This window comes from Arachis duranensis, chromosome 1, assembly GCF_000817695.3.
Source record: "Arachis duranensis cultivar V14167 chromosome 1, aradu.V14167.gnm2.J7QH, whole genome shotgun sequence".
Classification (NCBI taxonomy): Eukaryota; Viridiplantae; Streptophyta; class Magnoliopsida; order Fabales; family Fabaceae; genus Arachis; species Arachis duranensis.
Genome location: NC_029772.3, coordinates 5856910 through 5873961, shown reverse-complemented (window position 1 = coordinate 5873961; position 17052 = coordinate 5856910). Strand labels below are relative to the sequence as shown.

General features: G+C 32.8%; 1 protein-coding gene across 1 annotated transcript; it reads right to left on the bottom strand.

Annotated features, from left to right (window-relative positions):
* Positions 1-5493: 5493 nt before the first annotated feature.
* On the bottom strand, positions 5494-7179 carry LOC107470401 (uncharacterized). The gene is made up of 3 exons (XM_016089824.1): positions 6352-7179; positions 5825-6180; positions 5494-5710 (listed from the first exon to the last, which is right to left on the bottom strand). Exons 1-3 carry the CDS (start codon positions 7177-7179, stop codon positions 5494-5496), a joined length of 1401 nt encoding a protein of 466 aa, XP_015945310.1.
* Positions 7180-17052: the final 9873 nt, after the last annotated feature.

Sequence of the window (17052 nt, the reverse complement as noted above, 5' to 3'; positions counted from 1 at the left end):
TTAATGTAAATCGAAAATTTTTAGAACAAAATTAAAGCAAAATAAAATTTAAAAATATTTTTAAAATTTTTAATAAATTTTAAGAATAAAAATAATATTTTATTTTAATATTTTTTTATTAAAATTGTTTTTGTCCCTATTCTCAATGTCCATATATTTGTATTACACTATTTTGTTCCACCTTTTTGTAAAATATTTTTTTTTGTCTATTTTAAAAATTAGTTTTGTATGAAAGCATCATCAGATGTAGTTAGTGTTCGTGTATCACATAGCAAATTAATAAGATGGAGAAAAACAATGAGTCATATATATATATAAAGGTTAATGCACCACTTAATTAGTTTTTCTGAGGTAGGCTGAAATAATGGTGTTAGGTTTCAAATTGGTGGATTTAGGAGATGAATATATGACATGGTGGACTACTGCAACATAAGTACATAACAATAATTATGGAGTCGTATATCAATAATCATATTATACTATTAGAAATTACATTTTTTGCAACGACCTTTTTTAACAATTTTATTGTAGCAAAAATAATCATATAGCCATAACTGCCGAGAAGTGCCACGCACCATTTTGGACTAATAACCTCATCTTAATATTTATTTAATTGAAATTGATTATTCTGTATTTATCAAGGTTAGAAAATTAGACCGATTATTTCTTTTTAAAGATAGAGAGATTTGAATTCGTGATTTTTAGATGAATATAAAGAGATTATACTATTTAAGCTATAACTCGTTCGTAAATTAGATCGATTATTGAATCTTTAAAACTCATAAATATAACTGAAGTTGAATAATAACTAATATTTTAAAAATTGAATCGGTCATTGAACCAATTGAGTTAGAAATTTTAATTTTTATCGAAATTTAACTAAAATTAAATTGAATATAATAAAATAATATATTTAAAATATATAATTTTTTAAAAAATTACTTTTTATTTATTATTTTAAATTAGTTAATCACTAAAAATTCTACCAATTTGATTGATTAACTAATTTTTGACTAATTTATTCGGTTTTTAATCGATTATTTATTGTCATGCGAGTTTTACTTAATTATAAGACTAATTTGATAGCTGGTTTTTGATTAACTAGACCGAACCAACTAATTCGGTCCGATTCTTAAAACTATGATAACAATCGCAATAAAATAATATATTTATATATAATTAAAATATTTTAGTTTTGTTTGATACTTTAACTAGTTAGTTACTAAAATATCATTATGACTCAATGAATTCACTAATTTTTTACTAATTTGTTTTTACATACTTTTTCGTTCTAAATTGAACAAAATTAGTGATTGTTTTTTAATTAATCTAATTAAACCGACTGATTATGCCTGATTTTATTATAAATGAAGAAGAAAAAAATGAATAAAAAATGGGAAAAATTGAAAGAAAGAAAGAAAGAAGATCTCAATTTGGTTTTTAAGTTTTTATCTGATTACCAGTTTTGTTAATTTATTAGAAACTACCATTTTAGAAGTTTAACAGTTAACTTAATAATAATATTAATGTTCCGTTTTAAAATTTAAAACTCAAGGTTCAAATAATCTAGTAAATTTTCAGGAGTTAAATTCAGAAGTTAACGTTTTTGAGTCTGCAATTGTGCATGCATCCCATCATAATCTAGTAATCATAAGTGCTATTTCATACAACAAAAAATTTGAACGCTGAATGTTCTAAGTAAAAGAATATAAAGTAATTTAATATTTATAAAAAATTAGATTAATTTGATAAAATTATTTAAAATGAGTAGTTTATTGAGTAATTTTATTGAAAATTTTGGAGTATTGAATAAAAAAAATATTAGGGTTTTAAATAAAGGTAAAGTTAAGAATAAATTAAAATTATAAAAGTATAATTTAATTTTTAAAAATGTACTGTTTTTGAGGGGAGAGAGATATCAGATATATATGGGGCTAAAAGCCTAAAAGGAAATAAAACAAAAATGGGACCATACTGCAACTGCAACTGCAACTGCAAGTTAGGGAGCATGTTTCACATGGAGTGTTGTCATCTATCAATTGTTGGGGTTTTCCCAGCCATCATCCCCATCTATTTATTTTATTTTTTTATTTATTTTTGGATATATATTTCTGGTTCGGTTGTGTTGTGCATATCACTTATATGTGTGTTATATTTATAGTGCATATAAAAAATATGCTTTCGTTTACACAGCTTGCATTGTTGAATATGTTGTCATTATATATTCTATATTATCTATTATACTATTATACATAATAGAAATCACTTATCCCAAAAGTTTAAGATGATAGAAAAAGGTAATATTAATAATTATATTTTTATTATTTTCTTTTAAACAAGAATCTCTCTTTTAAATTTGCTTGATTTGTTATTTTTTTATTTGTTAGAGTTTACCAAAAATCGAATTCTTGACTTTTTGGACATAAAATTTTAATACTATATCATGAAATTAATTTGACAATAAAAATATATCACATATTATTTTTTTATTATTAAAATCAATTTTTTTAAAATTAAAAGAATTTCTCTTTTTTTTAATATCTTTCTTATTTTTTATTCATTCTATTTTTTTATATATATCATTATTAATTATNATATTACTAATTTGATAAATAAAATATGTTACATGATATTTTTTCATTAAAATTGAGATGAACTAATTTTCTCTAGAATTAACTCTTTTTCCTTCTCTATTTTTTTTGTACTTTTTTCATTCTATATATAACTTATAATTTAATTTTCTATTACTAATTTAACAAACCAAAATGTGTCACGATATATTCTTTCATTAAAATTAAAATAAAATTTTTCTCTTGGATTCAAAATTAACAAATTTACTCTTTCCTTCTTCTTTCTCTTAACTTTCTCTCTTTTTCTCTCTCATTCTCTATCTCTCTTTTACATTTCTATTTTATAAAAAATAAATTAATAATATAATTTAAATAAATTCATAAAATTATAAAGAATACATTAAATATAATTAAATATAATTAAAAACTAATTCTATAATATTATTCACTTAAAAAATATATTTTTATTATTATCATTATTATTATTATACGCATACTTTTTTAATTTTTTTATTTAATTTTGAATTTTTACCGCTTATTTGTTTTTTCTTTTTACTTTTAAATTTTTGTTGATTATTTTTTTATTTTTATTTTCACTTCTCTTTCTTCAAATATTTATTACATATAATTTAGAAAAAATACTAATGTTGTGATTAATAATTAGAATCAAGATTTAATTGATTTAAAAAATAATTTTGTGTTAACTTTATAACTATCAATATAAATTTTTTTATACTAATATCTAATTATATATATAGAGAGAGAAAAAATATTATTTTTAAATAATAAATATAAAAATTAATTAATTTTATTTATATAACAAACGTAATATCTAATCAAATATAAAAATATACATCAAATTTTTTAAGATTTAAATAATAAATATTAAAATTATTTATTAGAAAAAAATTAAACTCTTTTATATAAAAATAATAACTAAAAAAATTTAACACTTTTTTTTATCTACAAAAATTTTTATTTTCTTAACTGGTAACAACTTTTATTTCTTACAAATTTTTTTTAAATAATTTAATTTTATAAAACTTTTCTATTTTGACCTATAATATTAAGATAAAACTAACTAATTTCAAAAAAATTATATTCTCATAATATTACAAACGAGAACACCAATTAGTTATTCTAAAGTTGACTTAGTTTTGTTAAATCACCAGAACTTACATTAGCAAACATTATCTATTTGTCTTATTCATTAAAATTTAAAAAAAAAAACTCCCTTTGCCTTTTGGATTCAATAATTAAAATGTTCGTCGGATAATAATTTTAATTTTATTCATACAACGAGACAATAATTTATTGTTGGCCCCATGTGCAACTACCAACAACTAATTTCTTCAGTATTATCCCATTTTTCGTTAGAATCTAATCGTATATTCAAATTTTCAATAAAACAATATTAAGAGTCACAATCATATATACGTATTAACATGGAAAAAGAAATCCTGCTAAAAGAATTCGTTAGAGAAAATATGTTTAATAAATATGGAGTTTTACTATATATATAATTTTTATGTAGTTCGAACTAACATGGTTCGAATTCACTTTCCATGTACATATTGTAACCCATATCAAAATAATTCGAATCAATTTGGTTCAAACTCTAACTCCATAATTCGAACCAATTAGGTTCGAATTACAATGAAGAAATAGTCACCAAGTAATTCGAACTAAATTTGTTCGAATTACTAAGAATTCGTTCCACACAGCAATTTAAGTTACGAACATAGTTTCTGCATCATGTCTTAATAAAACTTGTACAGTTATTTATTCTGGTGTGCATTAGACATATATTTCGTTTAAAACTGCGCAGACAGAACATATTCATTAACTAAAATCCCATTCAAAGTACATCGCACTAACGTTAACAAATTCTATCAGTCACCAACTACAAGTAAGAAAACCGATAATAGTGGAATCTAAACGCAAAATTGAAACAATAAAAGTACCAAAGCCACAAATACACCTAATCATGTCCCCGTGTGTGCTCTGCTCCTCCGAGCTGTGGGCAACTCCGACGTGTGTGGCCGGGCTGCCAACAAAGCCCATATCTCTTTGGCCGGTTCGGATCTGCCTCGTTCATATTGGTCCGTATCCGAGTGGACCTCGGACGACCCTCTCTCGCACGCCTCTTATTGGGGTCAGGGATGACAGTCGGCCCGTCATATGGTGCCTAGAAACCCTCCGGAATGGGAGGTGTGAAACCCATCCGATACACACTGAAGACCGAACTAAGACGATACACCTGGTGGACGTAAGGCTCCCATGTAAGCCGTGAGTAGGCACAGCATGCCAGTGCGGGGGGACATGGGAAATGAAGTGCCTGAAAGTATCCGCAGTCACATGTCTGAGATGCAAGCGAGACTCTGTAGCTACCCAGTGAGAAAGATCCAATCGGAGTTGTCTCTGCGACGGTGAACTCGGAGTTATCCCTGTCGTACACAATAACCGTGAAGCACCTAGCCGTCTTCAAGTTGGCCTCTATACACTTTACCAAGTGCTGACTAAATTGTTTTCCGGTTCCCATCTGCGCCTCAGCCTCTCTCCCTTTGCGAACAAATAATTCGGCCAACTTTTCGTATGTTGCCTTCACTAGCGAGTACACAGGAAGATTTCTGACACCCTTGAGAATCGAGTTCACACACTCAGATATATTCGTCGTCATGTGTCCGAATCTACGCCCCTCATCACAATGCTGTGTCCACAATGAATACTCAATCCGGTTTGCCTAGTCACACATCGCCGGGTCTTCGGACCTAAGAATGTCAAACCAGTAATAGAACTCGACCTCGGTCTTAGCGTACACCGCATTCACAAGTAGCCTCCTTGCGTCTTTGCCCTTGAAGGTGAGGGCAAAATTTGCCGCAACATGTCGAATGCAGAATGCCCGGTATGCAGACGGAGGTAACTAGCCTCCGTCAGGAGCCTCAAGCGCAGCCTTGATGCCGTTATGCCTGTCCGAGATAACCAGCAGACCCGGCTGCGGTGTCACATGCTCACGCAGGTGGGAGAAAAAGAAGGACCACGACTCAGCATTCTCACCCTCGACTAATGCGAATGCAACAGGGAGTATGTTGGAGTTCCCGTCCTGTGCAATCGCGACAAGCAACGTTCCCCCATACTTGCTATACAGATGGGTCCCGTCAATACTAATTAGGGGCTTGCAATGACGGAATACCTCGATACACGGTGGAAACGTCCAGAATAGTCTGTGAAAATAAGCTCGAGACTCGTCCAACTATCCACCGACACGAACAGGGCTCGTCCTTAGGACTGCAACTGTACCAGCCATCGTCAACTGGACTCCTAACACCCACCTTGGGAGCTCGTTGTACGACTCGTCCCAGTCACCATAGATGAGGGCAACAGCCTTCTGCTTCGCCAACCAGACCCTCCTGTAAGTCGGCCTAAACCCAAAGTGTGTGGCGGTGGCATTTAGGAGCACATTGATACTGACGGATGCATCAGCCCTAACCATTGGCATAATGAATGCTGATATCACATGGTAATCTAAACTCCTGTGGTCGCTGGAAATGGAGGTGGCGAGACAAGTATGCGGTCCGTTGTAACGTTTGACCTCCCAAACTCCCTTTCGCTGTTGGAGACTAAGCCGAATCAACCATGTGCACCTATTGCCGAACTCAGAACACTTGCACACATACCGGTGATAGTTAGACTCCACGACCTTGTACTGTACCCCTCGACGGATGCTGTAAGTCTTGACACTTAAGAGGGCCTCTTCTTTATCCAGAAATTACTGACCAACCTGAAACTCTGTCAGACCTGCAGACCCTTCAGCATCTCTAGCGCAAAATCCAGCCGGCTGCCCAGGAAACCCCTCCTGCCTCATGGCATCCAAGTCCAAAGAGGAAAAATGTGGAGGGTACTGCTGCGTGCCAGAGCTAGAACCACCGCCCGCCCCAGCAGGCTCAATTGCTCCAACATCATCGCCACTGTCATCAGCAATCATATCCGGCTCGACATCATCGTCCTCTGGATCATCCAAGAATCCATCTCCAACCCCAGCCGGTACAGCACACTGTAAAGAGGTCCGCAGATATTCCCCTTCTCCGACCTCGTCGCCTACCCTGCTGTTGAGATCAACAGCGAACGATGGAGAGACGACAGGTTGGACGGGTGGCTCGTACGCAGGGATGGAGGAAGATGCAACGGCTGGTCTGGAGCTAGAACCGGCTACCGTGGCTAAAGTGGTGGTATTCCGGTTTGAACCCCTCGAGCTGGACACCGCGTCAACCAACTTTGCCAAAAGTTCTGGTGTCCTCACCTCTGGAAACTGCCGGCGACAATGAAACATGACATGCAAGTCCTCATCACTCCCGATTGTGAAACAATCGTACTTCACGGTTTCCTGGAGCACCGTGATTGGAATTTGATAAAAAAACTTCTTAACCCGTTTCACACCTTCTAGACCAAGTTTCAGCAGTACAGAGCTAACAAGGTCCTCATACCTCGTCGTAGGCTTGACGATAATACAGAGAGGATCCTTATTAGTGAACTTCACACCGGAACGAGTTTTCCTCTTAATGGATCCTCTGTGGTGAACCAACACTACGAAACTCTCCTCACTAGCCATCTTACCTCCCCTCTAATGATAGCAACTCACGTTCACACCATATATATACAGGTCTGGTCCTCACTAATTCGAACCAGCCTAGTACGAAATATGGTCTGTGTAAATTGAACCAAGCTGGTTCGAATTACTTAATGTGTGTAATTCGAACCTAATTGGTTCGAATTATTGAGTTAGAGTTCGAACCAAATTGGTTCGAATTATATTGATATGGGTTACAATCTGTAACTCGAACCTATTTGGTTCGAATTACATGGAAAGTGAGTTCGAACCAATTTGGTTCGAACTACATAGAAATGTGCTTTGGCTCATTCGTGAAACAATTTTCAGTTTGGCGGATTTGCGTATTTTCTCAACTCCATTGACTTATTTACATTTTTTACCCACATATATATATATATATCTATGTACCTAGCTGTATAATCTTTTAATCAATGTTTTTATTAATAGCCACACTATTTAATACATTAAAAAAATTATTTCAGAAAGTAAGATTTTTATAATGAGTTTACGTTTTATGAAATTCATTTTTTGTAGACATTTTTATTCTTATTCGTATAAATAGATTGAATCCACCATAAGGAAAACAATGAAATATTGAAAATCACAAATAATTAAATTAGAACATCATACATTCCACTAATATGCAAGTAGATTAAAAAAATCAATTCAACTACAAAATCAATTATTTTTTACCCAATATTAGCCAATATTTTTAAAATTATCGTTTTATTTTCATTTATTTCTTTCTTCTTCCTATTTCTCCCAACACCACAATTTCGTCACCGCTAGTTGGCCACCACTGTCAGCCACTCTAAATATTAATTTATAAATTTTAAATCTTTTAAATTTTGAATCCTAATTTCTACATATTTCAAAAGTGAGTGTTAAAAAAAAGTAATTTTACAATAAAAAAATAGACTAATATTAAATAATTAAAAATTAATTTCTTATACTTATTCTAAAAAAAATTATTAGTCAATATCAAGAAAGCTTTTGGCTAATGAGTATCAGGGAACACCAAAAGAATTCAAAAGAAAAAAAAAATAAAATAAATGAAAGGAAGCTTGGCTTAACGGAGATATCAAAAGTCATGTATGTATAAAGCTTAGTTGAAAGGGGCGTAAAACAACGAATAACGATTTTGTCACTAAATACAAAAGGTAATAACTCTATGTAGCTTCTAAAAGTCACAAAGATTTGGATGCAAAAGAACGACATTCTTTTTCTGAAGCGATGTTTTCCACTTAAGATTGATTATAAATTTTGATCTTTTAAAATAACGAAGTTTATAAATTTAGAAATAAGTGAAGGACTATAAATTCATCACTATTAAATCAATAACTTTTATTATTATTAAAAAACATTTTACCAAATAATTAAATGAATAGTAATTTAGTATTTTCTTGGCCAGAAAAAAAAAAGATATGATATTGAGTCTTTATTGTAATTTAGACACACAATTTAATGTATAAATAAGTAGAAATTTCAGTTTTCTTATCAGAAAATATATATGATAAAAATATTTTTAAAAAAACAAAATTATGTGTTAAAAAATAGGAATCTGCTAAGTTATTTTTCAGGAACATTCGACAAAAATTTTCTCATACGTAAATTATTCTCTAATAATACAACTAATTAAATACTACTAGAAAAATTATTATTAGCGGCTATTTATTTTATTTTTAGCGGTAATACAAATAACTTTTAATATATTTATCGATAACTAAATATTAATCGTCTTGTGTTTCGTTATTAAAAAAATTTAACGATAATTATGCAATTGTACGTCAAAAAGACTTTTTTAATAACCGTAAAAAATATATAATTGTTATTATAATATATAAAAATAACAAAAAATATATAATTACTACGGAAACATAAATTGAATAACAAATATAGTAGTTATTGTGTTATTGTTATTAAAAATGTGTCGCTAAAAACGATTTTTATTATAGCGTAAATGTTCGCTTACTATATGAATGAATCTCAAATTCTTATACCGTACCATATATATTCCAAAAGAAACACTAGTGTATCTAAATTCACATACATATATAGAGCAACCAAATGCATATATAGATAGAGAATGATCCCTAAGAGATGTCTAAAAGCCATTTAAAACTAATCAATGCAAATTCAATTGGTTAAGTAATGGTTCACAAAGAGTTAAGTTAAGGAGACAATAATTTTATATTATTACAAGATAACTTTAGATTATTTAGACTGATTTTCTATTTTTTAAAATATTTTTACATAAATTAATATATTGAAGTTATAAGTTTTTTTATTTGGTAAATAAAAAAATTGTAGTACTTGTTAAATATACATAAATTTAAATGGTTCAAATTGTTAGCTCCATGACAATTCAGAGTTTTGATAATTAACAAAATTAAAAATAATTTAACAATTTTATTAACATGTCATTATCTAACATTTACTCAAATGTGTCAATAATGTATTAAGAAATTCACCTTAAGTAATAAAAGAAAACTTGATACCTTTTAAATTTGAGTAAGTTGAAACTTAAATGAAAAGAATATCACAAGCTGAGCTAAGACGAAACATGACTACATCAAAAATTGTTTTATTTATCTAAAAAATATATATGACTGCATATTTTAGAAGTACGCGGTCCCTATTTAAGTTTGAAATAGCTGAAGGTGCAAAAAGTGTTGGAAAGTTTTTGAGTATATCGGTATATTGGTATTTTAGTAAATTTTAATTGTTGATTTTAATTATATATATTATATATATTTTATATAATTAAGATCAACAGTTAAAAATTATTGAAATATCAGTATATCAATATATACTTGAAAATTTTCTAGAAGTGTCTATTTTAGAAAGTTCGTGATGAGATGATTCACTTTGGCTCCATCTTTTGAATTTGAACAAGTCAAATAGTTCAAAAAATTTCTCGTTTTTTTACTGCTAAATACACTTCAAAGCCTTAAAATATGAAAGCTAACACAAACTAAAGATACATTACCGTATTTCTTTAAAAAAACACCAAGACAACAACTATAACAGAATTCCAACGTCTTTTTCCCATCTTAAGACTATATAAGAAAAGCATTCAATCTTTTACAAGCGATAAAAGTCTAGAAAAGAATATTCATTGAAAGATCAACTTGTAGATAATCTTCATCTCTTTACTCATAAAATTTAGACTTATATAAGTTTAAGAAATTAAAGTTTAGAAAACACCTTTGTAATCTAGATTGAAATTGTACATCTACTACTACTATAGATTATTAGTATGTAGATTTGAGAAAGAAGAATAGGAGGGTATATAGAATTAAGAATTTCGACAATGTCCTTGCAATTTTGTGGGTACTAGTACTACTCTTCAGTACCTAAGTACGTTTGAGATATGTTGGTCTTTCTAAACGATATTCTTGAACTATCTCAGAACTAGGACATGCTTGAGAATTGAGTTATTAAGCTTTTATGCATCTCAGCAACCTGGTTAAGATTGTGTGTTTTTGTACTTTTTTTTTCTCTTCATTGTATCTTGATTTGCTAACGATCTTTAGTCTTAAGAAGACTTAAGAAAAGAATATCTAAAATTTTTGGGCTAGGTTACGATCTAATCTGACTCTTGCCTAAGAAGGTTAGTTGAATATCTAAGGTTCTTGATTGGTGGGATATCAAGTCGAATTATTTCTTAGCTTGAGAATGTCTGAAGCAATAATATCTAAGTTTCTTAGATTGATGGAGTATCCAATCTGAGCCACTCATAGACTTGAGAAAGCTTGCGAAAAGAATATCTAAAGTTCGTAGTTTAGACCGTGACCTACCTCGAGTAGTCTTACATAATAAGGTCGTAAAATATTTAAAATTCTTAGGTTATACAACAATTTAGTCCAAGTCTTGTATGAGAAGATCGATTGAATATCTAAGGTTTTTGGTTGGTAAGATATCCAATATGAGTTTTTAGCTAAAAAGATCAGAAAAATATCTAAAATTCTTAGATTGAGTTGCAATATAATTTTAAGCAATTCATGGACCTAAGAAAGCTTGAGGAAATAATGTATAAATTTCTTAGGTTATGTTGAGATGTAATCTATGAAGAAGCTTTCAAGCTATTAGCATGAGTTTGAGAGAGAGAAAAGATGAACGTAAAAGAAGTTTGTGATTCTGAAATGTGTGAAATGACAGAGAGACCTTTCAATTGCTATTATAGAGTTAAACCCTAAAATGGTCTATGAGATTGATATTTTGCACTAAAATTATCCCTGAGATTCCAATTGCACCAATTACGTCCCTGAGATTGAAAAAAATGCATCATGTTAGTTCCTGACCTATTTTTCATTAACGACGTGATGACATGGCATGATGACATGGACTGTAAGTGACATGTGTCACTTCATGATTTGGCACGTGTAATGATAGGATGATGTGGTGACCAGTGACACGTGGCATGCTGACGTGGATGGTTGTGCCACGTGTCACAATGTTATTTGGCCACGTGTTCGGTTGTGCCACGTGTCGTAACAATATTTGTCCACGTGTCATCCATTATGCCATCGTTGTATATGTACGAAATTAGTCATTCACTTTGTATTAAGTGACTCATTTTAGTCCCTGAAATTAAATGTCGCGCACCAAACTAGTCATTTCACCAGTTTTTTCTCATTTTTTCTATAAATTCAAAATTCTCAATATTTTTTAAAGCATTAATTTCAATTCTATTTTTTCACATGTTCTTCAAATAAAAGTGTTTTTATAAAAAAAAATTTCTCTTGCGAATACCCTAATCGCCGACTTGGAGTTGACGTGAAGGGTTTTCAAACACCTTCACTACCATCTCCGACCTCTTTCAGTACTTTTATAAAATATTTTTTTTCTTGCGGATACCTCTAATAGCTGCCGTCTTGGAGTTGACGTGAAGGCATTTCAAGCTTCCCTCATTACCATCTATGACCTCTTTCGTCTAGACTGCAGAGGTCAAAGGTGGTAGTGAGGGTGCTTGAAGTTCCTTCAATCTAGCTCATTTATACATAACGAAAATGTGTATTTCGTAAGAAAAAATATTTATTTTAATTATTAATTTCTTGTTAAAAACATATTTTTTTATGAAAAAAAAATGTGTCTAATCAATCATATAATTATTTTTTTATAATAACATATTTATATATTACAAAATTTACCAATGTTAAATTATTAAAAAAATTATATAATTAAAACTAAAATCTTAAAATTTTTTATAAAAGCACTCGTATTTAAACGATATATGAAAAAATAGAATTGAAATTAGTGTATCCAAGATATTAAAATTTTAAATTTAAAAAAATGAGAAAAAAATTTGTGAAGGGACTAGTTTGGTGCACGACATTCAATTTCAGGGACTAAAATGAGTCACTTAATGAAAAGTGAGGGATTAATTTGGTGCATATACAATGATGGCATAATGAATGACACGTGGACGAATACTGTTATGGCATGTGTCACAACCGGACACGTGACCAAATAAAATTGTGACACGCGGCATAAACATCCACGTCAGCATGCCACGTGTCACTGGTCGCCACATCATCATATCATTACACGTGGCCAAATCATGAAGTAACACGTGTCACATACAGTCCACATCATCATGCCATGTCATCACGTCGTTAATGAAAAATAGGTCAGGGACTAATATGGTGCATTTTTTCAATCTCAGGGATGTAATTAGTGCAATTGGAATCTCACGGATGATTTTAGTGCAAAACGCCAATCTCAGGACCATTTTAGAGTTTAACTCATATATATAATGTGTTTAACTAAACTAATTACTAAAAGACAAAAGAGCCTAAGAAACTAGTGTTATTAAGTTAATGACTAACCACCATACCACTAACGTGACAGCCGCACTCAAGCTAGGTGTATACATATTCAATAAATCGATCTTGCTATGACAAGTATTGAAGGGTGTTGGTGATAATGCTTTGGTAAGAATGTCTGTTGTTTGCTAAGTTGTCATGATGGGGAGCAGCTTCACCATTCCTTCCTGTGCCTTGTCGCAGACTAGGTGACAATCTACCTTGAGGTGCTTTGTCCGTTAAAAAAAAAAAGGATTAACTGCTATGTGAAAGGCTGACTGATTGTCACAAAAAAGAGCAAACGAAGCTCGATGCTCTGCTTGAAGTTCCTTAAGAAGGTACACCAGCCATTGGTCCTTATGCGTTGCTTGACTCATCGCTCTGTATTCTGCTTTTGAAGAGGAGCACGACACTGTTGTCTGCTTCTTGCTGCACCAACAAACCAATGTCTTCCCTAAGAAGAAGCAATACCCGGTCACTGATTAAGGGATGGTAAAACTCTCTGAGACGCGGAGATCCCTGCGGGGACTGTCCCGAATGGGGATTCGACTGTAAGGAATTTTTTTTGTGGGGATGGAGATGGGGGACAAAATTCCCCAAGGCAGGCGCGGGGACTCGAGCTAGGATCCCTGCCCTGTAAGAATCGTGACTAATTAAATGTTTAATTAAATAATTAATATTGTCCAAAATAGGATCCAAAAATTTAGAATGAGAATTAGATGATTTAAATGTGATTTAAATGTACTTTCTGCAAAAAAACCAAAAAAATCGTGAACCGGCAGTCGAACCGATTTAAGTTTGTCCGGTACTGTGCAAGAAAGATTTAAAACAGTCAAAAATCTTAGAAAAATATTAGAAATGAAAAACCAGGCATTAATTTTAAAGATATGGCCCAAAGTTGGGCCAATGGGTTAAAAATGCTAACGGATTGGATCGGGTCCAAGTTGAGCCCAAGCCCAACATACATATAGGTTCATTAATGAACTCAACACACAACTCTCAATGGCCGAGGCATTGCACCAATGGCCAATATGTTGGCCTCACAGAAGCCACATCTCAGGTTCGAAACCCAGCTATAGCTGGTTATCCTATGCATTTAATGGTGGAAGTATACACATGAGGTATCTATACAATTGTTACAATGGGCTGTTTATTTGGCCCAATATAAATTAGAAAAAATGGCCATCAGTTTCAATTTATCCTACCACCAATTTACCCATAATTTCAAAACCCGCATGCCGCCCCGCCGTGTGCGCTGAAACTTGCTTCCGCACCTAGCAGACTCGCATCGCCCACCCTTCTTCGCGAGCATCCTCCCTCAGTGGCCGCAACTCCTTCGCACCGTCACCACTGCACATCCCATCGTGACTATAGCCTAGCCTCTGCGCGCAACTCCTCCGACCCGAACTGGGCTCCTACCCCCTCGCGGGAAGGAACTGCTTTGCACCAAATGCGGCTGAACATCCGACCGTGACCTGGTTGAATCATCGCGGAGGACGCGAACTAAAGCATCGAACTTCCTCGCGTCCAAAAACCAACCATCAACGCGTATAGTAATTGTGAACATCCGACATATGTGTGTAAAGATAATCATGTAATCAATAAGTGGTATCATATACGCAAAATGACCATGCATTTTGATTAATAAATTAACCATCCAAATACATACTGAAATGAACATCAGGTTGCTGGTTGGAGTCGCTGCGATGGTGCAGTGCAGCGAGAACAACTCACACGATTGGAAGGTAATGGTGAAGGGTGACCTCTGCGCACGGCGGTGAGAAAAGTGCTGGTTGGAGTCGCTGTCATGGTGTGGTGCGGCGAGAACAACTCACACGACCGGAAGGTAATGGTGGAGGGTGACCTCTACGCACGACGGGGATAACTGAGAAGAAAGGGAGAGAGAGGGTAAGACCATATAGAGAGAGAGTCTGTGTGTTGGTGTAACTGATTACAATCCTAATTTGTTTTAAATTTAAAATTAAAAACTATTTAAAATTAATTAATTGACTATAATTTAATTTTAATTATAATTTAACCCTCATTATATATATTATACAATACATACATTGGCTTCTCATACTTTCTCATAAATTTAATACTTGAAAACATATATTCTATCTTATCTCCTAACGAGATAGTCATGTGATGAATCTATAGATAATAAAAAAATAAATAAATGAGATAATAAATCTTTTTCTTATAATGATATTTATAATAACTAGACCTTAATCATCAAAGATCTAGGTCACACAAAAATTTTAAATTGTTATTTTATTTTATACACTAATTTTTAGATTTTAAAATTGGTAATATCCAAAATCTAAATTGAACAATTGGATGGAGTTGTAAAAACATCATACTTAAACATTTAAAATTATTAATATTATATGTATATTAAACTTATCCATATTATATATTTCTGTATAAATATATATGTAGTTTAATTTTTTTAATAAATATTTTATATTTTAATATTTATTTTATACTAATAACTAATTTTAATTATTGATTTTAATATATATTTAGTATGTGTTTCGGCCTGGTCCAACACAGGCTATGGGTCCAATTACGGACCACCGACCCTTTGGATATTCAACCCAAATCCGGAGATGACCTACGCGCCATCTCATGTCCTATTGAGAAGACCTAAACAACTAGTAGAAGCTTTCAGATGGATGGACCCAAGAGAAGGAGTTCACTCGAATTCAGAGTATAAATAGGTAGGGACCTACCCCTCTTCAGAGGTACATCACCTTCTTATCCTAATTAGCCGTCTCATTGTACAAACTCTGACTTTAGTATCGGAGTGTGCTTGCAGGTGACCCCACCCGCCGACCCACCGATGACTCAGCCGATCACCCTATGCACGAGGCTCACGCTCAGGTCCAGATCCTCTATCTCAATTAGTTGCTCCAGTCCCAACTCCACCCAAACCGCCATACACTCGAGCAACCGAACATTGACACCGTCTATGGAGAGTGCGAAGAGTCAGGGACAAAATGGACTTTTTTTTCTACTTTCAAATCAATCATGAATAGCAATATAGCATTTAATTCTCACGGCACAAAAATCGAAACGACACTCCAAGTAATGGTTGGGAACACCACACGCGCACTGAAGGTATGAGCTTCATCAACGGGTCCCCAGGCTACGGAGCTAGCCTAACCCAAGAAAACGCAAATAATTCGAATGTACCAGTCACGAGCTCTGAGCTTCACGGCTTGGTACATTGGGGGCACTATTCCGGCCTGGTCCAACACAGGCCATAGGTCCAATTACGGACCATCGACCCGCCAAATATTCGACCCGAACCCGAAGGCGACACGTGTGCCACCTCGTATCCTATTGAGAAGACTTGGACAACTACCAGAAGCTTTTAGGTGGATGATCCCAAGAGAAGGGGTCTACTCGAATTCAGAGTATAAATAAAGAGAAACCTACCCCTCTTCAGAGGTACGTCACCTTCTTACCCTTATTAGCCGTCTTATTGTATGAACCTTGACTTTAGCATCGGTGTGTTCTTGCAGGTGATCCCACCCGTCGACCCACCGACAACTCAGCCAATCACTCTATACACGATTTTCGTGCTCAGGTCCAGATCCTCTATTTCAATTAGTTGCTCTAGTCCAAAACTCCACCTGAACTGCCATACACCCGTGAACAACCGAAGAGTATGATTGTTTGACAAATACAAAAACCACCGATTAATTTGCATACAAATCAATAAAGTTTATCACAAAAAATTCTAAAAAAGAATTATGGATATATTCTCTGATTAGTTGGGAATCTTCAAGTGCTGGTACACCTTTAAATAAACTCATGCACATTTATTGACCTGATCAGACATGACACTATTTAGAGTATTGGTCGTTGAGGCCCCTTCATTATAGGGACCTCAGTATTTATAAAATTATATATACTTTAATAAAATTGTCTTTACGTTCATTAAGTTTTTACACACATAAATATTGGAATAAATAAATGACGCACACATAAACTAATATATTTTATATATATATATAGTCTCACAAATTAAAAAAAATATCTAATTTTTCCTTAACCA